This window comes from Trachypithecus francoisi, unplaced genomic scaffold, assembly GCF_009764315.1.
Source record: "Trachypithecus francoisi isolate TF-2019V2 unplaced genomic scaffold, Tfra_2.0 Lachesis_group14, whole genome shotgun sequence".
Lineage (NCBI taxonomy): Eukaryota > Metazoa > Chordata > Mammalia > Primates > Cercopithecidae > Trachypithecus > Trachypithecus francoisi.
In genome coordinates, this window is record NW_022681459.1 from 61,389,789 (window position 1) to 61,416,493 (window position 26,705).

General features: G+C 49.6%; 1 protein-coding gene and 1 pseudogene across 1 annotated transcript; one reads left to right on the forward strand and one right to left on the reverse strand.

The window, feature by feature from the left end:
• Positions 1–1,550: 1,550 nt before the first annotated feature.
• On the reverse strand, positions 1,551–5,550 carry MCHR1 (melanin concentrating hormone receptor 1). The gene is made up of 2 exons (XM_033233846.1): positions 4,611–5,550; positions 1,551–3,410 (listed from the first exon to the last, which is right to left on the reverse strand). Exons 1-2 carry the CDS (start codon positions 4,897–4,899, stop codon positions 2,431–2,433), a joined length of 1,269 nt encoding a protein of 422 aa, XP_033089737.1. The 5' UTR covers positions 4,900–5,550; the 3' UTR covers positions 1,551–2,430.
• A 3,598-nt stretch (positions 5,551–9,148) lies between these two features.
• LOC117096443 lies at positions 9,149–10,738 on the forward strand (annotated as a pseudogene).
• Positions 10,739–26,705: the final 15,967 nt, after the last annotated feature.

The following is a 26,705-nucleotide window of genomic DNA, read 5'->3' on the forward strand; positions in this document are numbered from 1 at the left end:
AAGCCTTCCAGTACATAACCCTGATGTAGGAAGACCTCCTTTTATCATGTTTGTGGCTAGGAGTTGGGGCTTCTTGGATTTGCCTCAAGGCTTCCCTAAGAATCCTTTTTTCTTTTCTTTCCTTTTTTTTTTTTTTGAGATGGAGTTTTCGCTCTTGTTACCCAGGCTGGAGGGCAATGGTGCGATCTCGGCTCACTGCAACCTCTGCCTCCCGGGTTCAAGTGATTCTCCTGCCTCAGCCTCCCAAGCAGCTGGGACAACAGGTGCCCGCCACCACGCCCAGCTAATTTTTGTATTTTTAGTAGAGACAGGGTTTCACCATGTTGGCCAGGCTGGTATCAAACTCCTGACCTCAGGTTATCCACCTGCCTCGTCTCCCAAAGTGCTGGGATTACAGGTGTGAGTCATCGTGCCTGGCCAGAATCTTCTTTCTTTTATTGAGTGTGTGTCTAAAAGAGATTTCAAGTTACCAGTGGCAGCTGGAGACCCTACTGTTAGTGAGCAAGGAAAATAACCATCAGCTTCTTTACCCCGCAGGTGCTAGGCGGAGAGGAACACAGGCCAGGAAATACTAATGATGATGATAAAGAGCTCCCCAGGGGCTGGATGTGGCGGCTCAAGCCTATAATCCCAACTTTCAGGAGGCCAAGGTGGGAGAATTGCTTGAGACCAGCCTGGGCAACATGGCAAGATCTTGTCTCTACAAAATATAAAAAATTAGGCATGATGGTGTGCGCCTGTGGTCCCAGCTACTTGGGAGGCTGAGGTGGGAGGATCGCTTGAATCTGGGAGGTCGAGGCTGCAGTGAGCTGTGATTGTGTCATCTGCACTCCAGCCTGGGCAACAGGGCAAGACCCTGTGTAAAAAAAAAAAAAAAAGTCCCCAGGACCCAAGGAAGCTGCCCAGAAGTTTTCTGAAGAGGCTCCCTGCTGCAACTCGGAAGAGGAACAAGCTGTGCTGGTGCTCCTGCTTTAAGGATGCTTGCAGCTTTCTCCTGCTGTCTCAGTAAGGTCTGCTGAGCTCTGCACTGACGGCTCCCAGTCCCCTCTCAGTGAAGACGTCAAGAAGCAGCAGCCAAGCAGCAGTCACGGCTGCCTCCCAGCGGCCCTGGCTGTAATCTTCTGTTCAAGGGGCCCACCCCAGATCTCAGCTATAGAAAGCATACAGGCTTCAGCTGCCTTAAGAGCTGGTTCTGCGGCTGGTGACTCAGCGGGGGTAGGGGCTGGGGGGAAGTGGGGGTTGGGACTTGCGGCCTGAGGGGCCAGCACTGGTGACAACAAAGTCCAGGGGATTTTGTGCAGAAGACAGGAAGCTGAGTTCCAAGAACAAGCCTAGCAGCGGAACTGCAATCGAATGAATCCCCAGTAATTCCATTCATGCCACTGAATCCTCCCTGTGGGTCCAGAAAAACATCTCTGCTTCATGCTTCCTAAAAATGCAGCACGCACCAAGGTCTAAATTCCACAATGAAGTGACCCCTGTCTCTCTTTTCTGCTACCCACCTTCCCCCCGACCCCACACCCACCCCCAAGTCCACAAGAACAGAGTGATGTGGGTGGAGATTTTCCTTTATTTGTTTTTATTTTGGAGAGGAAGGGCTAGAGCAAAAAGATGATGCCAACACACCAGGCACTAGAATGACCCCTGCACATGCAGAACACACGGACACTCACGCTGGATTAGCGACTGAGCAAATGTGCCCCGTGGAGAGAATGTCACCAAAGCTGCAAAAGCACCCCGCCGCCAACTTTTATTCGTTTTAAGACCCACACCCACCCCAGATCTCCCTGTCTTTCTCAGTAAGCAGACCTCCTAGGAAACTGGACTTTTCCTCCTGTGGGCTCAGTGCCACATCCCCTCAAATAAACATGCATCCTCTAGAGCAAAAGGGACATTGACAGGATGCTGGAATGTCAAGAGATGGGATGCTTCATTTTTCATTATCCACCAGCTTGGGAGAAAGGCCGCCTTCCATCACACCAGTGAGAGGTGGGAAAGAGCTGTCGGGCCCTTTCCCGTCTCTCAGGCCTTGCGCAACACGGCCCCGGCTGCTCACACTCCAGCCCTGCCTGACTTGAAACAAACCCAGTCAGTAGCCTTCCACCTCTTGCCTTGAGAAGAAGACATTTGAGAGCGCGCAGATATAGTGCAACCGATGATCCAGACCAACATCTTCTCTTGCTCAGCTTCTGTTCTATCCAAAGGTCTAATCCTGCTCCCCCAAGGGGATTTCTGAGGTCTGAAACCCCCAAACCTGACTCCAGGCCTCCCCAGCAATGTGTGGGCCCCATGGAATGTATTTATTTGCAACAACCACTCACCACCTGACCTTCCTGCATTCCCCCAGAGCGGTCTTGGGTTTCTCTTGGCCTCTCTCCCCACGGCTTGCTGTTTTGTTCTGACTTGGTGTCCAGGGTGGCAGGGGAAGTGTCAGGTACCTTTGCTTTCTGTCCTCTCCTCGTCAGCCGTCTGAGCGTTGCTGACAGCGCGCAGCTGCCCCTGGGCTGCAGGCTTCACCGAAAGGACCAAGCGTTTGCGGAATGTCTCGCAGAGCACGATGTACACAAAGGGGTTGAGGCAGCTGTTGGCGTAGCCCAAGCTGATGGCCGCATTGTACAGGTAGACAAAGGTGAGGGTCGGGCGGCTGATGGACAACTGGGTCAGCTGTAGCACATAGTAGGGTGCCCAGCACACAAAGAAGACCAGGCAGATGGCGATGGCTGTGCGGGTCACCCTCTTTGTCCGCAGCCGGATGCTGCGCTGGGAGGCGGGGGCCACTGAGGACGTCATGCGCTGCAGGATCCTCACGTATGCGGCTGTGATGACCACAAAGGGCAGGGCAAAGGCCAGGAAAAACTGGTACAGGGTGAACCAGTAAAGGTCAGTGTCCGGGTTGGGCAGGCGGATGCCGCAGCCCACTGCACCTCCTGGGAAGGGGATGAGTCTGGCATACAGCCACACGGGGGTGATGCTGATGAAGGAGAGGGCCCACAGGAGGCAGATCACCAGGGTGGCCACAGAGGGCTTCCGGAACTTCGTGGAAGAGATGGGGTGGACGGTGGCCAGGTAGCGGTCAATGGCCATGGCGGTCAAGATGTAGGTGCTGGTGAACTGACTATTGGCATCCATGGCCGTGATGAGGGTGCACATGGTCTCCCCAAAGTGCCACACCCCATTGCCCATGAGCTGGTGGATCATGAAGGGCATGCCCAGGAGAAAGAGGAGATCCACCACCGAGAGGTTGATGATGAAGATGTCAGGGACATTGTTGCACCAGTGCAGCTTGGACTTCTTCACGACCGCGAAGATGACCGTGGAGTTCCCGATGATGCCCAGGAGGCAGATGGTGCCGAACACCGAAGGCATGATGATGTTGATGTAGGAGATGCTCCCTGAGCGAGGAGGTGATCCTGGGGACAGAAGGAGCAAGTGTCGGCCGTTTGACATGGGCTCTGCTCTGAGAACTGACATCCTGCTGGCATGCTCAGCCTCCAGCGACCCACCGTTCATCTGGAATCCTCTCCCACCATTCTCCCTCCCTTCACCGTTGCTAATCTTGTCCCCTTTCCCTCCTCCATGGATTTCCTGGTGAATCCTACCAGAGTCCCCTGAGCCACCCGTCTTGCAAGGACGCAAGAAGCCTGCCTCCTGCAGGCACCAGAGGCAAGAACCACAGCTGTCTGCAGAGATTACTCTGTGCGCCCCGGGCTTCACCAGGAAACCTCATCAAAATAGCCAGAAGGACATAAAAGTAAGTGTGTGTGTATGTGTGTGCGCACGTGCTTTTCCTACGTGTAGCCCTGAGTGCTTCATTTTGGAGATCTCTGGTTGGAAACGGTGTACTGATTCTTGGGCATCTCTGGGCGACTGTCTTGTAGAGGCTTTTGCCGGCTGTGCCCCGGTCAAGTCAGCAGCCCTCCCTACCCCAGGCTTCCTAGCAGGGATTTCCTTGCTTGGTATCTTCTGAGCCTGGGCTTCTCGAGTAAAGCAGAGACAGAAGCTGTGTGTTGCAGCTTAGCAGCCTGAAAAAATTATCCACATAAGCCTTTCCTCTTTTCCTTCCTTCCCTTCTCCTTCAAAGCTGGAATCCCAGGGCACCGCAGCTCTGGAAATGTCAGGAAGCTTAATTCACCAGAAAAGTTAATCCCCTCATGGCTCCGTGAAGTCTTCCCTTCCCAGGGCCTCTCCCAGTGGCAGTAAGGATGTCTCAGACCTCATCACCCAAGTACGAGTAAAAAGCTGAGGCTAACAGTGCAGGAGTGAGCCCCCAGCTGTCTCCCACATACCACCCTCCAGCTTCTCGCTTGCTTTTCCAGCCTGGAATTTTTTCTGCCAAGCCTCTTTGGAACTCAGCCGCGAGCCTTCCCCTGCTGCCTGCGGCTGGCCCCACTTCCTTGCCATTCTGAACATGCCTTCGCCCCCTGCTCTGCTCCTGCCCATCTGCCCCTGCGGACCCTTGCCCCCTTCTCCCCTGCCCCTCTGAGTAAAGCAGACCACAGATTTTGTCCCCAAGAACTGTGATAAAGTTTCCCAAGCAGTTTAGCTCAGGGGTGAAACCTTCCCATTTTCCACCCACAGCCCAGAGGAGGGAGGACTCCCAGTCAACTCACCTGCTGAGGTGAGGTTATCGGGGCCATCAGAGGTGTTGCTGGTGTTGGGACCAGTGGGCAGCAGCGAGGCTTCCAGGTCCATCCAGCCAGTGCTGGTCGCCTGCTCCCACAACCGAGCTGAGCTCCCCTCCACCCACGCAGGCTGCGGCAGCCTCCAGCGCCTGCCACCTTGTCCAGGAGCACAAGCCCCACAGTCGGGAAGGGGGTCTTCCTCCGCAGCCTGGCAGCCACTGCTGCCTCCAAGCCCAACTGCCCTCCCTACTCCCTCCTTCGCGGCTCTCACTGACATCACCTAGACACATTAACCTCTTCAGTCCCGGGCTGTGGCTGGCTTCCACTTCTGAACGCCTGCAGAGCCCCAGGGCCCTGGGGAAGCTGGGAGGGACTGGGCACAGGCAGCCCCATCAGGAAAGGGATCTCCTTCCCACTGACACTTGGGATTGTCTCGTGCGCTTACAGGGGCCACTGCTTGTCTTGCATGAGGATCGAGGTCTCTGCAAAGGCAAACGGACAAAGCAAACAGGCTGCCTCCCTTTGGAGGAGACAGTAGCTTGGCTTAGCCCCTATCCCAGGTATGGGTGGCTGGGCCACATGGCAGGGTCCAGAGCTTGGGAATCAAAGGCTTGGACTGCAGCAGGGCTGCCCCCCACGCACACTCAGGGCACCCTCGGCCCCTTCTCTGCGCCCTGACGGCTTCCAACCATCTCGCTGGCTATGCTGCCAGCGTCCTGCAGAAGTAGTTGAGGAGTTGGCTGCTGAACCCTTGCCTGGCACTCAGAGGTCACGCAGGTCACTCCATGCTGGCCATAGCCAGGACCTCGGGGACCGGAAGGGGACAAACTCCCGTCTGCATGGGATCTGCCTGGACCAGGCTCGCGGAGGTGTTCATTTTCTAAATGCTCTGAGGTCCTTGAGGTTTGGCCTGGGACTCTTTGAGACAAATATCCAAGCGTGATCCCCCAAAGAGATCATCCCAGAGGAACAGCCTCAGCGGCAAAGGCGTTGAGTGAATTTTCCAAGGAGGCATCCCGTGGCCGGCCTCTGGGGCCCTCACAGACAGGAGCTGCCACTGCATCCACTGCCGGACTCAGGAGCCAGGGGCTCAAGGTTTACAGACGGATCCCTACATGTGTCCTCTGTCTTGTTTACTTATTGGATTCATCCAACAAACATTTATTGAGTACTTACTACCCGCCAAGCACTCTTCTAGGTTTTGCAGTAAAAAAAAAAAACAAAAACCGGGGGGTGGGTGATAAAGTCCCTGTCCTCATGAAGATTGCGTTCAAGTTGGGGGGAGACAGAAAACCCCTCAAAGACAATTCATGATATTGGCGATTACTATGAAAAACTTAAAGCAGGGTGAGCCGGCCCCTGAATATCAGCAGAGATGGAGGTTGCTATTTTATATAGGATTGATCATCGAGGAAGGCCTCACTGAGAAGCACTTCCAGAAAAGTCCTGAAGGAAGTGAGGAACCATGCTTAGAAATATTCTGGAGGACCAGCATTCCTGGCTGTGGAAATCGCCAGTGCAAAGGCTGTGTGGCAGGAGTGTGCAGGGTGACTCTGGAGAACAGCGTCGGGCCAGGCGCAGTGACTCTGCCTGTGATCCCAGCACTTTGCGAGGCCAAGGCAGGCGGATTGCTTGAACTCAGGAGTTCAAGACCAGCCTGGACAACACTGTGAAACTCTGCTCTATAAAAATTAGCCAGGCATGGTGGCAGGTGCCTGTAATTCCAGCTACTTAAGCAGCTGAAGCAGGAGAATCGCTTGAATCCAGGAGGCAGAGATTGCAGTGAGCTGAAATTGGGCCACTGCACTCCAGCCTGGGTGACACAGAAAGACCCTGTCTCAGGAAAAAAAATATACTTCGCATAAAGATAACTTATGATATTGGCAATTGCTGTAAAAAACTTAAAGCAGGGTGAGAGGGCCCGCAAATACCAGGAGAGGTAGAGGTTACTCTGGTAGAGGATTGATCATCAAGGAAGGCCTCTCTGAGAAAAGTCCTGAAGGAAGTGAGGAAGCATGCTTAGAAATATTCTGGAGGGGCCGGGCGCGGTGGCTCAAGCCTGTAATCCCAGCACTTTGGGAGGCTGAGACGGGCGGATCACGAGGTCAGGAGATCGAGACCATCCTGGCTAACACGGTGAAATCCCGTCTCCACTAAAAATACAAAAAAAACTAGCCGGGCGAGGTGGCGGGCGCCTGTAGTCCCAGCTACTTGGGAGGCTGAGGCAGGAGAATGGCGTAAACCCGGGAGGCGGAGCTTGCAGTGAGCTGAGATCCCGCCACTGCACTCCAGCCTGGGCGACAGAGCGAAACTCCGTCTCAAAAAAAAAAAAAAAAAAAAGAAATATTCTGGAGGACCAGCATTCCCGGCCATGGAAATTGCCAGTGCAGAGGCCCTGTGGCAGGAGTATGCAGGGTGACTCTGGAGAGCACTGTGGCTATAGTAAAGATTAGCAGGAGCTGACATCAGAGAGGAAGGAGCAGGCAGGGAAGATTCTGCCAGGCTTGCCAGCCAGTGTAAGCACTTTGGCTTTTCCTTTAGGGGAAACGGGAGTCACCAGGGGGTTTTCAGCTGAGAAAAGACATGATCAGACATGTTTTGATCAGTCTGGGCCAGGTGCAGTGGCTCATGCCTGTAATCCCAGTACTTTGGGAGGCTGAGGCGGGAGGATTGACTGACGTCAGGAGTTCGAGACCAGCCTGGCCAACATGGTGAAACCCTGTCTCTACTAAATACACACAAATTAGCCAGGTGTGGTGGCAAGCACCTGTAATCCCAGCTACTTAGGCGGCTGAGGCATGAGAACTGCTTGAACCCAGGAGGCAGAGGTTGCAGTGAGCTGAGATTGCGCCATTGTACTCCAGCCTGGGTGACAGAATGAGACTCTGTCTCAGAAAAAAAAAAAAAAAAGAAGCTCTTTGCGGTCAAGGAAGGCCTCACCGAGAAGCACTTCCAGAAAAGAAAAGTCCTGAAGGAAGTGAGGAAGCATGTTTGGTGGGAGGTGATTGGATCTTGGGAGCAGATTTCTCCCTTGCTGTTTTTGTGATGAGAGAGTGGTCATGAGATCTTGTTGTTTAAAAGTGTATAGCTGGCCAGGTGTGGTGGCTCATGCCTATAATCCCAGCACTTTGAGAGACCGAGGCAGGCAGATCACCTGAGGTCAGGAGTTTGAAACAAGCCTGGCTGGCATGGTGAATCCCCGTCTCTACTAAAGATACAAAAATTAGCCAGACATGGTGGCACGTGCCTGTAGTCCCAGCTACTCGGGAGGCTGAGGCAGGAGAATCGCTTGAACCCAGGAGGCGGAGGTTGCAGTGAGCCGAGATCGCGCCATTGCACTCCAGCCTGGGCAACAATAGAGAAAATCCGTCTTAAAAAAAAAAAAAAAAAGTTCTAGAAATGAACAGTGATAATGGCTGCACAACATGGTGAAAGTACTTAATGACGCTAAACTGGACACTTAAAAGTGGTTAAAATGTAAATTTTATGTTACATATATTGTACCACAATATATAAAGTGAAGAGGCAAATTTTATGTATATTTTACCATGCACAAAACATCCCAAAACTCTGCAATGGCCATCCCAGCATCCCCACCTTATTATCATAGACCGTTTCGTGGAGCTATCCCAGAAGCATGTTAGAACTGGCTCCAGCTACATCCTGCGTTACAAAAGAGTGCTCCCCTGTCAATAAACTATCTCCTTTCTTTTTAAATTAATTTATTAATTAATTTATTTTTTGATTTGAGACAGAGTCTGGCTCTGTCACCCAGGCTGGAGTGCAGTGGTGTGATCTCAGCTCACTGCAACCTCCGCCTCCTGGTTCAAGTGATTCTCTGGCTTCAGCCTCCAGAGTAGCTGGGATTACAAGCATGTGCCACCATGCCCAGCTAATTTTACTAGAAATAGAGTCTCACTATGTTGCCCAGGCTGGTCTTAAACTCCTGGCCTCCAGTGATCCACCCGCCTCAGCCTCCCAAAATACTGGTATTACAGGCGTGAGCCGCCACACCTCGCCTACTCATTTTGTTTGAGACAGGGGCTCACTCTGTCATCCAGGCTGGAGTGCAGTGGTGAGATTTCAGCTCACTGCAACTTCTGACTCCCTGGTTCAAGTGATCCTCCTACCTCAGCCTCCCTAGTAGCTGGTATTATAGGCACAAGCCACGACGCCCAGCTAATTTTGTTTTTTAAAATTTTTTGTAGAGACAAGGTGTCGCTATGTTGCCCAAGCTGGTCTTGAACTCCTGAGCTCAAGGAATCCTACTGCCTCAGCCTCTTGAGGTGCTGGTATTGCAAGCATAAGCCACCACACCTGGCCAAAACTATCTCCTTTCAACCTTATATTTGCATCATGGTCTAGCACCCTCAAGATCTACTTCTGGCCGGGTGCGGTGGCTCTCACCTGTAACCCAGCACTGTGGGAGGTGGAGGCCAGAGAATCACTTGAGCCTAGGAGTTCAAACCAGCCTGGGCAACACAGTAAGGCCCTCTCTACAAAAAATTAAAAATTAGCCAGGCATGGTGGCGTGTGACTATAGTTCCAGCTACTTGGGAGTCTGAGGCAGGAGGATTGCTTGAACCCAGCAGATTGAGGTTGTAGAGAGAAGTGTTTGCACCATGGCACTTCAGCATGGGTGACAAAGCAAGGCCCTCTCTTAAAAAAAAAAAAAAAATCCACTCCCATACATAGTTCCCTTTATTTCTCCCAGTCCTTATTGGCTGGTCCTGGTCCTCATGGGTGGACTATTTTATCCAAAAGCGGAAGCTGTATTTCCCATCCCAAGCTACAACACTGAGCTCTGACCCCAGTTATTGAGTCGGAAGCAATGACAGGCTCTCTGCTCCTGTTCGACTGACAGCTGCATCTTCTCATGCAGTGCCAATTGTGTCCCTGAGGCACCAAGGTAAAAGTCAGCTGGAGTAAACAGATTTGGACATATTGGGTGCCTGGTCACCAGGGCTGCTTTTAACTCTAGCAAAATGGATATTGTTGCCATCAATGACTCCTTCATTGTCCCCAGCTACATGGTCTACATATTTGAGTATGATTCCATCCATGATAAGTTCCATAGCACCATCAGGCTGAAAATGGGAAGCTTGTCACCAATGGAAATCCCATCACCATCTTCCAGGAATGAGATCCCACCAAAATCAAAAGGGGTGATGCTGGTGCTGATTATGTTATGGACTCACCAGTGTCTTCACTACCATGGAGAAGCCTGGGACTTACTTAGATGGGGAAGCCAAAAGAGTCACCATCTCTGCCCCTACTGATGCTCCCATGTTTGTGATGGGCCTGAACCATGAGAAGTATGGAAACAGCCTCAAGATTATCAGCAATGCCTCCTGCACCACCAGTTGCTTAACCCCCCGGCCAAGGTCATCCATGACAACTTTGGCACCGTGGAAGGACTCATGACCACCATTCATGCCTTCACTGCCACCCAGAAGACTCCTGATAGTACCTCTGGGAAATTGTAGTGTGATGGCTGCAGTGCTCTCTAGAACATCATTCTTGCCAAGCCTGTGGGCAAAGTCATCCCCGAGCTGAATGGGAAGCTCACTGGCATGGCCTTCCGTGTCCCCACCACCAACATGTTGGTCATGGACCTGAACTGCCATCTGGAGAAACCTGCCAAATACAGTGACATCAAGACGATGGTGAAGCAGGCATTGAGGGGGCTCCTCAAGGGCATCCTGGGCTACACTGAGCACCAGGTTGTCTCCTCTGACTTTGACAGTGACACCTATTCTTTCACCTTCAATGGTGGGCCTGGCATTACCCTCAGCAACGACTTCGTCAAGTTCATTTCCTGGTATGACAGTGAATTTGGCTGCAGCAACAGGGTGGTGAACCTCATGGTCCACATGGCCTCCAAGGAGTAAGAGCCCCAGGCCACCAATCCCAGTGAGAGCACAAGAGGAAGAGAGGGGCCCTCAGCTGCTGGGGAGCCCTGCTGTGCTCAGCCCCCACCATACTGAGCATCTCCGCTCAACACAGTTTCCATGTCAGACCCCTGAAGAGGGTGGGGCCTACGGAGACCCACCTTATCATGTGCCATCAATAAAGTCCCCTATACCTTGCCCCCCAAAAAATAAGTCCCCTGTACTTCTGACTGTTAAGAGTCAGGAGAAGAAGCAATGAGAGGAAATAAGGAGTATATCTGAGGATAAATATCCTCTTGCAAGTCAGTTAAATCCTAGCATGACTTCCAGACAAGGGCAGGCTGCTCTCCTCCAGCAAGGGAGAGAGGGTGACTTTTGCTGGCCTGGAATGTTCAGGGGGTTCAGAGAAATCTGGGGGTTCAATGTTCTCAAGTACATCCAGATGTCCCCTCCTAGGCATCAGGGTTCCAATCCTTTCCTATGAGAGGCTTGACTTTGGCATTGGTGATGCGTTAGGGCTGCCCATATTCCATCTTTCTTGCAACTCTGCAACTCTTACAATTAGAATCTGGGTCTTATTCTCAGCAATGTCTGCCTTATTGCTGCAGAAGATGAGGGTCTCTAATTGTTGCTTTGAAGGCCTTCTGGCTTTTGTTGTATGTCCTGAATTGACAGTTGGCTATCTGACTCTGCCTTTTTTTTTTTTTATCTGTTCTTTTTTTTTTTTTTTTGAGACAGAGTCTCCCTCTGTCACCCAGGCTGGAGTGCAGTGGCCTGATCTCAGCTCACTGCAACCTCCACCTCCCAGGCTCAAGTGATTTCTGTTCCTCAGCCTCCTGAGTAGCTGGGATTACAGGCACGTGCCAGATACCCAGCTAATTTTTGTATTTTTAGTAGAGATGGGGTTTCACCATGTTGGCCAGGCTGGTCTTGAACTTCTGGCCTCAAGTGATCTGCCCATCTTGGCCTCCCAAAGTGCTGAGATTACAGGTGTGACCCACTGCACGCAAAGTCTGCCATTTTTTTTTTTCTTCAAGGCTTCCAAAGCAGTTAACAAAAACCAGCTAACTCCGTAGTCCTTATAATGACCACAGCTTCCACACTATTCACATCTAGAGCTACTGCATAGTTCAATGTTTCCTCTTCCACTTATACCTCATTTCAACCAACCACAGGTAAGAGTGTCAATGTGATGCTACTGCACACCAGGCCAGGGTTGTTGAGCCCCCTATTTACCACCAGCAATGGAATCCTTGTTGGCTTCTGACTGGTAATTGATATATTCCAGAAACTCAATTGGATGGAGTTGTGGGGGAGGTCCCCTTCTTTCTACTGTCACCCCTGGTACCAATTTTCTTAATTTGGTTTTCTCTAAAAGCAGTGCTTGAAACAAGGACTGTGTGCAGTAGTTTATTTTAGATGTGACTTTAAGGAGCAGGTGTCAGGGAACAGAGTGAGTCAGGGAAGAAGGAAAAGCCAGGATAAGGGTACGTTGCCAAGTTTGCTGCTGTGGGCAATGGGGGTTCAATTTGTCCAGGCCCTCCTAGGAAGTTTAAGAATGTCTCTCAACTGGGCACAGTGGCTCACACCTGTAATCCTAGCATTTTGGGAGGCCGAGGTGGGTGGATTTCCTGAGCTCAGGAATTTGAGACCAGCCTAGGCGACACGGTGAAACCTGTGTCTACTAAAATACAAAAAATTAGCCAGATGTAGCAGCATGCGCCTGTAGTCTAGCTACCCCAGAGGCTGCGGCAGAAGAATCACTAGAACCCGGGAGGCGGAGGTTGCAGTGAGCCGAGATCGTACCACTGCACTCCAGCCTGGGCAACAGAGTGAGACTCTGTCTCTTAAAAAAAAAGGAAGAAAGTCTGGGACCTCCTCCCTCTTTCTTGGGTAGCTGAGGCATGAGAACCACCTCTAGGAGGCAGAGGTTGCAGTGAGCCAGAAAGGTGCCACTGCACTCCAGCCTGGGCAACAGAGCAAGACTCTGTCTCAACAACAACAAAAAAGTTCCGTTTTAGGCCAGACACGGTGGCTCACACCTGTAATCCCACCACTTTGGGAGGCCAAGGCGGGTGGATCACTAGGTCAGGAGATTGAGACCATCCTGGCTAACATGGTGAAACCTTGTCTCTACTAAAAAAAATATGAAAAATTAGCCAGGTGTGGTGATAAGCACCTGTAGTCCCAGCTACTCAGGGGGCTGAGGCAGGAGAATGGCATGAACCCGGGAGGCAGAGCTTGCAGTGACCTGAGATCCCACCATTGCACTCCAGCCTGGGCAACAGAGTGAGACTCCATCTCAAAAAAAAAGTTCTCCTTTAGACATGCTACATTTAAGATGCCTTGCCAGGCGCGGTGGCTCAAACCTGTAATCCCAGCACTTTGGGAGGCCGAGATGGGTGGATCACGAGGTCAGGAGATCGAGACCATCCTGGCTAACACCTTGAAACCCCGTCTCTACTAAAAATACAAAAAACTAGCCAGGCGAGGTGGCGGGCGCCTGTAGTCCCAGCTACTCGGGAGGCTGAGGCAGGAGAATGGCGGGAACCTGGGGGGCGGAGCTTGCAGTGAGCTGAGATCCGGCCACTGCACTCCAGCCTGGGTGACAGAGCAAGACTCCGTCTCAAAAAAAAAAAAAAAAAAAAAAAAAGATGCCTATTCACTTCCTAAGGGAAGTGGTGGTTAGTAGTTGGATATAAGAGTCAGAAGTTTTAGCCGGGCATGGTTGTGCATGCCTGTAATCCCAGCCACTCAAGAGGCTGAGTCAGGAGAATCGTTTGAACCTGGGAGACGGAGGTTGCCATGAGCCGAGATTGCACCACTGCACTCCAGCCTGGGCGACAGAGCGAGACTCCGTCTCAAAAAAAAAAAAAAAAAAAAAAAATTTAGGGGAGAAGTCGTGCCTGAAGATATAAATTTTTAAATTTATTTTATTTTTTATTTAGCAATTTCAAAAGCTCACAGAGATATAAATTTAAACTGAGACTGGATGAGCTTACCTAGGGAGTAAGTGTGAATAAAGGCGTTGTGAGGACTGAGCTCTTGGGCATTCCAAAGTTTACAGTTTGGGAAAATCAGCATTACTGTCCAGTATCTCCTCCTCTTCCACATGCCACAGTCTTCCCATCTCCATTCACTCATCCATCCATCAGACAAATCATTACACAGCATCTACTATATACCAGGCACTGTGCTAGGCTCTGTGGATACAGTGAGGAAAAACGAGCAAGTGCCTGGTATTACGTAGCTTAAACTAAAGTGGGAAGAGACAAATAATGACGAGCAAGCTAATAAGTGAACGAGGTGTCCTTTTTGGGTTCAAATCCAGACAAATCCATGTAACTTAGTCACAAAGGGATTTAGGTAGTTACAAGATCATGGCTCTGGAGTTAGGCCATCTCTGCCATTATCTGCACTACCAAAATGACCGAGCTGGGTTAGAGGAATTTAAACCAAGACTGAGCAGCACGGGAAGCAGAGAGGGGTGGGTCTGATCTCTCTGGCCTTTGAATGCCAGGAGTGAAGTTGGGAGGAGTGAACACTGAGCGAGTCAATCCACAATGCCAGCTACACAGGCTGATTACTGACTGTTGTAAGTGTCACAGAGGAAATGAATAGGGTGATGAGAGTGGGGGTGAAGGGGTCTTTTAGAGAGGGAGTTAAGGACATCCTCTTTGAAGAGTTCGGGTAGCATGCTCAACACCCATTCTACTACAAATGATTACTTTAAACCTGTGAATCAACAGCAATCTCATTCCTCTTGCCAGTGACTGTTTTAGGGGTGAGCATGTCTACTGGACACCCGTGTGCATCTCTTCAGGTCCTCTTCACCACACCTAGCTCATAGTTCATCCATCGACCTGCTCTGGCACAGTCCCTGACCAAGTCCAGGTACAGGTGCAGATAGAGCTGTGACCTCGCGGTGCTGTGTGCTTTTTACCCTCTGTCTTGGGTCTTCTCTGTTGCTGCCACAACTTAGCATCTGGGAATCCACGGAGTGCCCTCGCAGGAACAACCCAGAAGTGCAGGGAGAGTTAACACTCCTTAGAGGAACCTTTGACCAATGTAGGGTGGAAGCCATGGATAGATGCTTTCCCCAAAATCCCCCAGGACATACCATCCTGAGGCATATTTCATGTAGCTTCCCAGCAGTCCCATAGGTTAGAGCAATCAAACACTTGTAGCCCTGGCCAACTGGAAATCATTGCTTTGTTGCTATCTGCTTCCCTGCTTTGCTCCTCTACCCTCCTTCGTGGTTCCTAGGATCGCACTTCCCAGTAAAATACCGACACACCCCCTTTGACTCAGACTCTGTTTTCTGGGAACCTGAGGCTAAAGCAGCATGTGATTTATTCTTACCAGTGACAGTAAAGGAGAGGAGTGTTGTGGTGAGAGGCATTTGGTAAAGATTTCCTTGTTCTTGCAAAGAAGATACAAGAAGAGATTGTCTCTTTTGCCCCTTTGGAATTTGTTGTGCCTGGACATGACACTGGTGTATTAGTCAGCTCTTACACTGCTATAAAGACCTCCTTGAGACTGGGTAACTTATAAAGCAAAGAGGTTTAATTGGCTCACGGCTCGCAGGCTGTGCAGGAAGTGTGGCTGGGGAAGTCTCAGGAAACTTAAAATCATGTTGGAAGGCGGAGAGGAAGCAGGGTCATCTTACATGGCAGGAGCAAGAGGAAACAAGCGAAAGGGAAGGTGCCACATACCTTTTTTTCTTTTCTTTTCTTTTCTTTTGAGATGGAGTTTTGCTCTTGTTGCCCAGGCTGGGGTGCAATCCTCCAACATTGGGATTACAATTTGACATGATATTTGGGCAGGGACAGAAATCCAAACCATATCAGTTGAGAAGAGTTGCAGCAGTTGAAAGTATCCTCATTGATAGAACCCATCTGGTTGTCAGAAGGAAACAGAACAAGCTCAAATGGGGAGATGCAGGAGAGTTTAGTAAAGGGCCTATTTGCCAGGGTTTGGGCATAGCTAGAGGAAACCAAGAAGGAATGCTGGTCAGCTCGCTGGGGCTGTGACTAGCAGAGAGCCACTGCCATTCCCAGGCCTGGGGGCTGACGGAAGGGGAGAAGTGGGCAGAACCCAGAAAAAGCAGTCAAAAAGTGAGGGAGCCCAGCGCGGTGGCTCACGCCTGTAATCCCAGCACTTTGGGAAGTTGAGGCGGGCGGATCACCTGAGGTCGGGAGTTCGAGACCAGCCTGACCAACATGGAGAAACCCTGTCTCTACTAAAAATACAAAATTAGTCAGGTGTGGTGGCACACGCCTATAGTCCTAGCTACTCAGGAGGCTGAGGCAGGAGAATTGCTTAAACTTGGGAGGCGGAAGTTGCGTGAGCCGAGATTGTGCCATTGCACTCCAGCCTGGGTAACAAAAGTGAAACTCCTACTCAAAAAAAAGAAAAAAGTTAAAAAAAAATACAAAAATTAGCCTGGTGTGGTGGCTGGCACCTATAATCCCAGCTTCTTGGGAGGCTGAGGCACAAGAATCTCTTGAACTCGGGAGGCAGAGGTTCCAATGAGCTAAGATTGTGCCACTGCACTCCAGCCTGGGCAATAGAGCAAGACTCAGTTGCCGTCTCAAAAAATAAAAACTTTTTAAAAAATGAGGGAGCCGGCCGGGCGCGGTGGCTCACGCCTGTAATCCCAGCTCTCAGGGAGGCAGAGGCGGGAGGATAGCTTGAGCCCAGGAGTTCGAGACCTGCCTGGGTAATACAGCAAGACCCCGTTCTCCACAAAAAGGAAAAAAAGAAAAAAAGACAGACAAAAAAAAAAAAAAAAGTGAGGGGGCCAATCAGCAGTAACCTGGCAGGGAGCAGTCCAAAGGAATAAATAATCTGACCTCACTCTCCTCTTGCCCTCTGACCTCTGTTTGTCGATGCTGTTCTTGAGGGTCAACCTCTTGCGGCCCAGGGCAGGATGGAAAGGGAGAAAAGTGAATTTGAAGGGGCAAATGGAAAATCAGCCCACTGATACAGGAGGAGGCGTTCAAGTTGATATCATTGTGTAATTCTTGAAATAACTAATTATTATTTTTCTTTTGAAGCAGTCTTACTCTGTTGCCCAGGCTGGAGTGCTGTGGCGCCATCTTGGCTCACTGTAACCTCTGCCTCCTGGGTTCAAGCCATTCTCCTGCCTCAGCCTCCCAAGTAGCTGGGATTACTAGTGTGCACTAACACACCCGGCTTATTTTTGTATTTTTAGTACAGACAGGGTTTCATCATGTTGGTCAGGCTGGTCTTGAACTCCTAGCCTCAAGTGATCTGCCCACCTCGACCTCCCAAAGTGCTGGGATTACAGGCATGAACCACTGTACCTGGCCAACAACTAAGTATTTTGTTATCCTCTGTCAATCCAGATAAGGAAACTGAGGCAAAATTAATATAGAGAGTGATTTGGGCCACAGTTGAGGACTATAGCCTGGAAAACACTGAGAAGTGCTCAAAAGAGAGGCTTGAGTTTTTAAAGGGGATTAATCAGGAGAGGGGGCGATTGCAGAGTTGAGTTTCAAGGATGCTCTCTGGTTTACAGAAATAACACTGGTTAGTGACTGGCTATTGTGTACTATTGTGTACAGCTATAGGGAGTTGTGTACTGGCTATAGGGAGTGAGTTACAGTGTCCAGCGTGTGGTGTTTTATGGCTACTTGGCATCAGTCAGTCTAGAGCCCACACAGCAAGTGGCTTCCAGAGCTGATTACTTAGCTGGAAGGGGAGTGAGACATGACTGCTGTCACATTTCCATCCTTTTCTGGGCCTGATAATTTAAAGAGGGCTCACAGCCCGGAAAACACTGGGAAGTGCTCCAGAGAACCAAGGAGAGGCTCAAGTTTTTAAAGAAAAAAAGGATGAAAAGTTGCTTTTCTTTTCTTTCTTTCTTTCTTTTTTTTTTGGAAACAGGGTCTTACTCTGTTGCCCAGGCTGGAATGCAGTGGTGTGATCTCACCTCACTGCAACTTCTGCTCCCCGGGTTCAAGTGATTCTCCTGCCCCAGCCTCCCAAGTAAGCTGGTACTACAGGCACCCACCACCATGCCCGGCTAATTGTGTGGTTTTTATTTATTTATTTGGCTCTGTTGCCCAGACTGGAGTATAGTGTCGCGATCTCGGCTCACTGCAACCTCCGCCTTCTGGGTTCAGCCATTCTCCTGCCTCAGCCTCCCAAGTAGTTGAGATTACAGGCATGCGCCACCACGCCTGGCTAATTTTTGTATTTTTAGTACAGGGTTTCACCATGTTGACCAGGCTGGTCTCGAACTCCTGACCTCAGGTAATCCACCCGCCTCGGCCTCCCAAAGTGTTGGGATTACAGGCATGAGGCAGCGTGCCCAGCCAACAACCAGCTAATTGTTTGTATTTTTAGTAGAGATGGGGTTTCATCACATTGGCTAGGCTGGTCTCAAACTCCTGACCTCAAATGATCCACCCACCTCAGCTTCCCAAAGTGCTGGGATTACAAGTGTGAGCCTCCGTGCTCGGCTGAAAAGTTGCTTTTCTTTCTCATCTCATTTAACAGATGAAGAAGTGAACTGCCACAGGTTGGGTTTTCTGGGAGCAGATGCTGGGGTGGAGAGAGGAGCACCAAATATAGCCAAGGAAGAAGGGAAGCACATCGGGAAGGGGTCCAGAGATTGTGATGCTGACCTGACAAGGGCTCTGCCAGCCCAGTGGGAAGCCCCAGAGCAAGGCAGTCCAACGTTAGGCAGAAGCGGCTGGGCCCTGGCACCACAGCCCTGCCTAGTCGGTGGCTGGGAACCACCCCAAGAAGCGTGTGATCCCAGCTCAGAAGCTGAGACACGGCTTCTCCAAAAACCAAAAATAGAACTACCATATTATTCAGCGATCCCACTTCTGAGTCTATATCCAAAGAAAATGAAATCAGTATCTCAAGACGATATCTGTATCCCATGTTTATTGCAGCATTACTCACAACAGCCAAGTTATGGAGTTAACATAAGTATCTGTATTAGTCAGGGTTTCTCCAGAGGAACAGAGGCAATAAGATATATATGAAAGGGGATTTATTAGAGGGAACTGGGCCACGCAATCACAGAGGCAAAGTCCCACAAGGGGCTGTCTGCAAGCTGGAGAACCAGAGAAGTCAGTAGTGAGGCTCGGTCCAAATTTAAAAGACTCAGAACCAGCCAAGCCAACAGTGCAGCCTCCAGTCTGAGACCAAAGGCCTGAGAGCCCCCATGAGGCTGCTGGTACAAGTTCCAGATTCCAAAAGCTGAAGAACTTGGAGTCTTGTTTTCCAAGGGCAGGAGGAGTCAGAGGCAGCCAGCTCCAGGAGGGAGCGAGGGAGGGAGAGCATGAGCTGAGTATCCCCATTCTTCTGCCTGCTTTGTCCTAGGGGTGGGATGGGGTTGGGGGTGGGCAGCAGATTGGATGGTGCACACCCACACTGAGGGCGGGTCTTCCTCTCTCAGTCCACTGAAGCACACATCAGTCTCCTTTGGGCTGGATGCCATGGCTCATGCCTGTAATCCAGCACTTTGGGAGGCCAAGGGGGTTGGATCACCTGAGATCAGGAGTTCAAGACCAGCCTGACCAACATGGTGAAACCCTGTTTTTACTAAAAATACAAAAACTAGCCAGGCATGGTAGCAGGCACCTGTAATCCCAGCTACTTGGGAGGCTGAAACATGAGAATCACTTGAATCTAGGAGGCAAAGGTTGCAGTGAGCCAAGATCATGCCATTGCATTCCAGTCAGGCAACAGAGGGAGACTCTGTCTCAAAAAAAAAAAAAAAAAAAAACTCCTCTGAAAACACCCTCATAGGCACACCCAGCAACAATGTTTCACCAGCCAACTACGCATCCCTCAGTCCAGTCAAGTTGACATCTAATATTACCCATGGCAAGTCCATTCCTTGTCAACTTGGCATCCACACACATCTCCTTAAACCATACTTAATCTCCCAAAGTAAAGACAGTAACAAGGTCATAATTCTGTCTAAATGAAACAATTACCCTGTGCACAACTGAAAACGCACTAAACCGATCCCCCAGAAGAGGAGGTAAAGTTCTTGAGTGGTATTTATTCATTATTCCATAACTTGAATAGTATGATGTAAAATTAACACTTCTTAGGCTGGGCTTGGTGGCTCACGCCTGTAATCCCATCACTTTGGGAGGCTGAGGCAGAAAGCTCACTGGAGCCAAGGAGTTCAAGACCAGCCTGAGCAATATAGTAAGACCCCCGTCTCTACAAAAGAATAATTAAAAAATTAGCCAGGCATGGTGGTATGTGCCCGTAGTCCCAGCTACTTAAGACACTAAGGCAGGAGAATCCCTTGAGCCCAGGAGTTCAGGGCTATAATGAGTCATGATCGTGCCAATGCACTGCAAGCTGGGCAACTGAGTGAGGCTGTGTGTCAAAAACAAAAACAAACCAAAAAACCCTCCATACGTTTCAACTGTTTTTTGTTTTTTGTTTTTTTTCTTTGAGACAGAGTCTCACTCTGTCACCCAGGCTGGAGTGTAGTGGTACGAACTTGACTCACTGCAGCCTCCGCCTTCCAGGTTCAAGCGATTCTCCTGCCTCAGTCTCTGGAGTAACTGGATTACAGGTGCCTGCCACCATGCCTGGCTAATTTTTGTATTTTTAGTAAAGACAGGTTTTCACCATGTTGGCCAGGCTGGTCTCGAACTACTGACCTCAGGTGATCCACCCGCTTCAGTCTCCCAAAGTGCTGGGATTATAGGCGTTAGCCACTGTGCCTGGCTAACTTTTTTTTTTTTTTTTTTTTTGAGATAGAGTTTCACTCTTTTGCCCAGGCTGGAGTGCAGTGGTATGATCTTGGCTCATTGCAACCTCCGCCTCCCAGATTCAAACAATTCTCTTGCCTCAGCCTCCTGAGTAGCTGGGACTACAGGTGCACACCACCACACTCAGGTAATTTTTGTATTTTTAGTAGAGACAGGGTTTCACCACATTGGCCAGGATGGTCTTGATCTATTGACCTTGTGATCCACCTGCCTCAGCCTCCCAAAGTGCTGGGATTACAGGCGTGAGCCACCTCGTCCAGCCTAATTTTTGTATTCTTAGTAGAGATGGGGTTTCATCATGTTGGCCAGGCTAGTCTCGAACTCCTGACCTCAGGTGATCCACCCGCCTCAGCCTCCCAAAGTGCTGGGGTTACAGGTGTGAGCTGCTGTGCCCGGCCTCATTTCAACTTTTTGATCATTGAAAAAAAATTTTAAATACTAACATAAAGTCAATAAAACTTATGTTACATGATAAAAAAATAAAACAAAAGAAAACAAAGAAATTTGCTTAATATATCTGCATATACACACAAACATTTTCTTAACAAAATAGATAGGAAATACTCATAATGATTACAGTCCTTGTTTCTCTAACTAATCATGTGGTCGTAGATGGTATTGATAACTTCCTTCTTCTACTACCCATTCCGTATACGTCTGGCCTTCAGAAAGCATCTCAGCTGGTCATGGTTTTTTGTTTTGTTTTTTTGAGATGGAGTCTCACTCTGTCACCCAGGCTGGAGTGCAGTGGCGCGATCTCGGCTCACTGCAACCTCCACCTCCTGGGTTCACACCATTCTCCTGCCTCAGCCTCCTGAGCAGCTGGGACTACAGGCACCCGCCACCACGCCCAGCTAATTTTTTGAATTTTTGGTAGAGACGAGGTTTCACTGTGTTAGCCAGGATGGTCTCGATCTCCTGACCTTGTGATCCACCCGCCTTGGCCTCCCAAAGTGCTGGGATTACAGGTGTGAGCCACCACACACTGGCTAATTTTTTGTATTTTTAATAGAGATGGGGTTTCACCATGTTAGCCAGGATGGTCTCGATCTCTTGACCTCGTGATCCGCCCGCCTCGGCCTCCCAAAGTGCTGGGATTACAGGCGTGAGCCACCACGCCCAACATTGGTCATGGTTCTTTACCTGACAAGGTGTGTTAGTCCATTTTCACACCACTATAAAGAACTTCCCTGAGACTGGGTAATTTATAAAGGAAAGAGGTTTAATTGACTTTCAGTTCCTCACAGCTGGGGAGGCCTCAGGAAACCAATCATGGCAGAGGCAGAGGCAGGCACCTTCCTCACAAGGTGGCAGGAGAGAGAGAGCATGTGAAGGAGGAACTGTCAAACACTTATAAAACCATCAGATCTCGCAAGAACTCACTATTAGAACAGAGTGGGGGAAACCACCCCATGATCCAATCACCTCCCTTCCTTGACACATGTGAAATACAATTTGAGATGAGATTTGAGTGGGGACACAGAGTCAAACCATATCATGGGGTGACCCTAACCTTCATTCCTGAAGGATCTGGGCCATTCACAGTCCCGCCTGGATTGGGTTGTTATAGTTTCCCCACTGACCTTAATCACAGGGCGTGGTAATACTAAGAGATGCACTAAAAAAATCTGTATTTTCCAGACATACTCTTCCTTACCTCCACTGTATTGCAGGCATCCAGTTTCCTTGGCATTCTGAATCAATCACCCCAACCAACACCATAACTACCATGTTAGTCTGTTGACTCAGAGGCATGAGGAGCCCCAAGTGGCTGGGCGTTGGTCTCAACTTCCAGTTCAATGGAATCACTGTTATGTCTCCTAGTAGAAGCATTCCTTTCTCTGAAACTAAGACCTCCAGGCTAGCAGGACATAATGTCACCAGGGAACAGGAAGCGAAAAGTTTGCTAGTGGGTCCACTGGGGTAATGGTGAGTGGTGCCACTCTCATTTCTACCCCTTGATTCCTGGACCCAAGGAAGTGGGTCTCACCCAAGTAGACCCACTGCCATACTTCTTTGACCATCAGGTGGGTTCCTTGGTCAGAAGCAACGCTGTGTGGAATACCATAATGGTGGGTAAGACATTCCACAAGCCCACACACTCTAGTTTTGGCAGAAGCATTGCGTGCAGGGCAAGCAAGTCCTTATTCAAAGTGTGTGTTCCAATAAGGACAAAACACTGCCCCTTCTATGATGGAAGTGTGCCAGTGTAATCAACCTGCCACCACGTAGCTGGCCAACCACACTGGGGAATGGCGCCCTGGTGGGGGCTCCATGTAGGTCTTGGCTGCTGGCAGATTGGGCACTGAGAGGTGGCCGTAGCCGGGTCGACCTTGGTGAGTGGAATTCCATGTTGCTGAGCCCATGCTTAACCTCCGTCCCTGCCACCATGGTCACTTTGTTCATGAGCCCACTGGAGAATGACAGGGGTAGCTGGGGAAAGGGGCTGACTGGTATCCACAGAATGGTTCATCCTATCCACTTGATTATTAAAATTCTCCTCTGCTGAGGGCACCCTTTAAGAAGCATTCACATGGGACGCAAATATCTTCACATCTTTTGCCCACTCCGAGCAGTCTATCCACATACCTCTTTCCCAAATGTCTTTGCCACCAATTTTCCAATCTTCTTTCTTCCAAGTCCCTGACCACCCGCCAAACCATGGACTACAGCCCATGAATCAGTATATAATCGCACATCTGGCCATTTCTCCTTCCAAGCAAAGTGCCAGCCCAGCGAGAAGCTTTAGAGGAAAGCAGCCCAACATTAGGCAGAAATGACTGGGCCCTGTACCACAGCTCTGCCTAGTCAGTGACTGGGAACCACCCCAAGAAGAGCGTGATCCCAGTTTAAAAGCTGAGGCAAGGTTCCTCCAAAAACTAAATATAGAATTACCATACTAGGCCGGGCGTGGTGGCTCACATCTATAATCCCAGCACTTTGGGAGGCTGAGGTGGGAGGGTCACCTGAGGTCAGGAGTTTGAGACCAGCCTGGCCATGGTGAAACCCTGTCTCTACTAAAAATACAAAAATTAGCTGGGCGTGGTGGTGGGCACCTGTAATCCCAGCTACTCAGGAGGCTGAGGCAGGAGAATTGATTGAACCCAGAAGGCAGAGTTTGCAGTGAGCCGCGATAGCACCACTGCACTCTACCCTGGGCAACAGAGCAAGACTCCCTCTCAAAAAAGAGGAAACAAAAATCAAAGGTCTGGTATTAATCTTTTCATTGTGTATAGTTCCCTGGTCAATAGTCTCAGATCCCCCTGGGGAAGGCTGGAGGCAGATTCCCAGCTCGTACGTGTGGAACTGCAGGGTCCTTTCTTACAAGTATCCAGCTTTCACTTCTTCCAGGATCTCTGGAACAGGGACTGACTCAGGCTTGGAAATTGGGTGAGAGATTGGGCTCTCAATCACAGCGGCTAAAGTCAGACCTCTGTTGACCAAGCCTGAAGTTTTTCACATACACACATCAAGTAGCAACTTAGTGGATGAGCTGTTCATATATTTTGGTTCTACAGCTCCACGGTCAATTAGCCAAATCAGTCTCTGTGGATCAGACCGTCTGGGTAACTCCACTGGCCCTGCCTATTACAATAACCACATTCGCTCTCCTCCAGAAATTAAGTAAGTGCTGCAACTTGGTTTCTATCACTGCAGGCTCTACACATCCCCAGTGAAACGAGGAAGCCCATTTCAGCTGCTGCCATTCCCACCAGCAGCTCCCACCAGGGGCTGTTCAGAGCACTGGTATTTCCCTTCCCAGAGAATTTCTAAAAGTCTTGGTTTTCTGGGGTATCAACTTCTGAGCAACCAAAAAAAAAAAAAAATGCAATGTTTACCACACTCTGTTAAGGGGTTATTTATTTTGAAAGCAACTGGGAGCCACTAAAATGTTTTTTGTTTTTTGTGTTTTTTTAGATGGGGTCTCGCTCTGTTGCCCGGGATGGAGTGCAGTGGCACAATCTTGGCTCACTCCAACGTCTGCCTCCCAGGTTCAAGTGATTCTCCTGCCTCAGTCCCACCCCCCTTCCCCACCCCTAGTAGCTGGGACTACAGGTGTGTGCCACTATGCCCAGCTAATTTTTGTATTTTTTTTGGTAGAGATGGGGTTTCACCACATCACCCAGGCTGATCTCAAACACCTGGCCTCAAGTGATCCACCTGCCTTGGCCTCCCAGTGTGCTGGGATTATAGGAGTGAGCCACTGTGCCTAGTCACTAAAGTGTTTTCAACAGTGGAGTAGCATGGTGAAATGTATATTTTATTTTATTTATTTATTTTTGAGACAGAGTTTCACTCGTCACCTAGGCTGGAGTGCAATGGCACAATCTGAGCTCACCGCAACCTCCATCTTCTGGGTTCAAGCGATTCTCCTGCCTCAACCTCCCAAGTTAATGGGATTACAGGCATGTGCCACCACGCCCGGCTAATTTTGTATTTTTAGTAGAGACGGGGTTTCTCCATGTTAGCCAGGCTGGTCTCAAACTCCCGACCTCAGGTGATCCACCCGCCTCGGTCTCCCAAAGTGCTGGGATTACAGGCGTGAGCCACTGCACCCGGCCTATGAAATGTGTATTTTAACAAGACTACTCCTGCTATTTGGTGGGAATGTGTTGGAAAAGGAAGGTGGGAAAGAGGGGAACAAGTAGTATCTGATACAGTGAGCCCGCTGAGCCTTAGAAACATGCAGACAGCAGCCATGTCCTGGGAACTATAGGACAGGTAGATATCAGTGCTGGGGGAGGCAGAGAGACACACTTAGCCCTTGGGGTGCTCCAGGGAGGGGATGGTGAGTGGGGGGAGGCACATGATGGCAGGAAAAAGGGTTTACTGTTGTAATTAGGCTTGATCTTCAGAAAAGGACTGGGCAGAACTGAAAAACAGGTCAAGAGCCAGATGGTTTGGAGGAGAGCAGGTCAAATGTTCTCCTTTCAGGGGGAGTTTGCAGGTGGTGGTGGCCTTGTCCAGGGGTTTTGGTGACATCAACTGTAAAGCTCTGAAGCCAAGTGCCTGGCCAGTGGAAATGGCCTGGACTATCTTGCTTGCACCCTGCTCAACGTGTAGGGGTATGAGGTGAATTCAAAGCCAGGGTCATATGGCAAAGGAGGATGCTCCATGCTGGCCCCAAAACATCCTTTTGCAAAGCCAGGAACATGCTGTTAGCAGAGTCTTTGCACATTCACCCAAACCTTTAAAATGTGTCATTAGCCCTTTGTGTTGATGAAGAAAGTGGAATGAGGGCTGATAGCCCTGATTCCCCCACACAATAGCAGGTGCAAAGCTGGCAGGCAAGAGCCGCAGCATCGTAAAGTCATCTTGTGTTGGGCTGTCAGTCCTTCCTCTCCTATCTTTGCATGCTGCCTCCAGTACCTTCCTACTGCCTCTTAGTGTCCCATCCAGGCCTTCTAAGTGGGTAGAAAGAGCTACTAACTTTGGAATGAGACCAGGTTGCGACTAATTTATCTGAACCTCCCTGTGGCTGACATGGCAACTGTGCCATTCAGATTCCTCTTTGAGAAAGGACTCACTGCTCAGCTACAAGAGATGTGATTAAGCTGACAGTCTGCAATCCCTTCAGGATCAGCCTCGCCTTTTTCTTTTTAATTGAATATTGACGAATTATAATTGTATATATTTATGTGGTACAAAGTGATATATGTATATAATGTGGAGTGATTGAATAAAGCTAATTAACATATCTATCACCTCAAATGCTTATCATTTATTCTTCCTGTCTAACTGAAACATTGTACTCTTTGGCTAACATCTCCCCACTCCCCCCACTCTCAGCTTCTGCTCTCTGTTGCTATGAGTTTGATTGTTTTAGCTTCCACATATAAGTGAGAACAGGCAGTATTTGTTTTTCAGAACCTGATTTATTTCACTTAGCATAATGTCCTCCAGTTTCATCCATGTTGTTGCAAATGACAGGATTTCCTTTTTTTTTTTTTAAGACTGAATAGCATTCCATTGTGTATAAATACCACATTTTCTTTATCTATTCATCCATTGATAGACACTTTCGTTGATTATATAACTTGGCTATTGCAAACAATGCTGCAATAAACATGGGCGTACAGATGTCTCTTTGAGATATTGGTTTCATTTTCTTTAAATATATATACTTGGAAGTGGGATGGCTGAATAGTATGGTAATTTTGGGCTTTTTTTGAGATCGAGTCTTGCTCTGTCGCCCAGGCTGGAGTACAATACCACCATCTTGGCCCACTGCAACCTCCGCCTCCCAGGTTCAAGCCATTCTCCTGCCTCAGCCTCCTGAGTAGCTGGGATTACAGGCGTGAGCTACCACGCCCGGCTTTTGTATTTTAGTAGAGATGGGGTTTCACCATGTTGGCCAGGCTGGTCTCAAACTCCTGACCTCAAGTGATCCGCCCGCCTCGGCCTCCCAA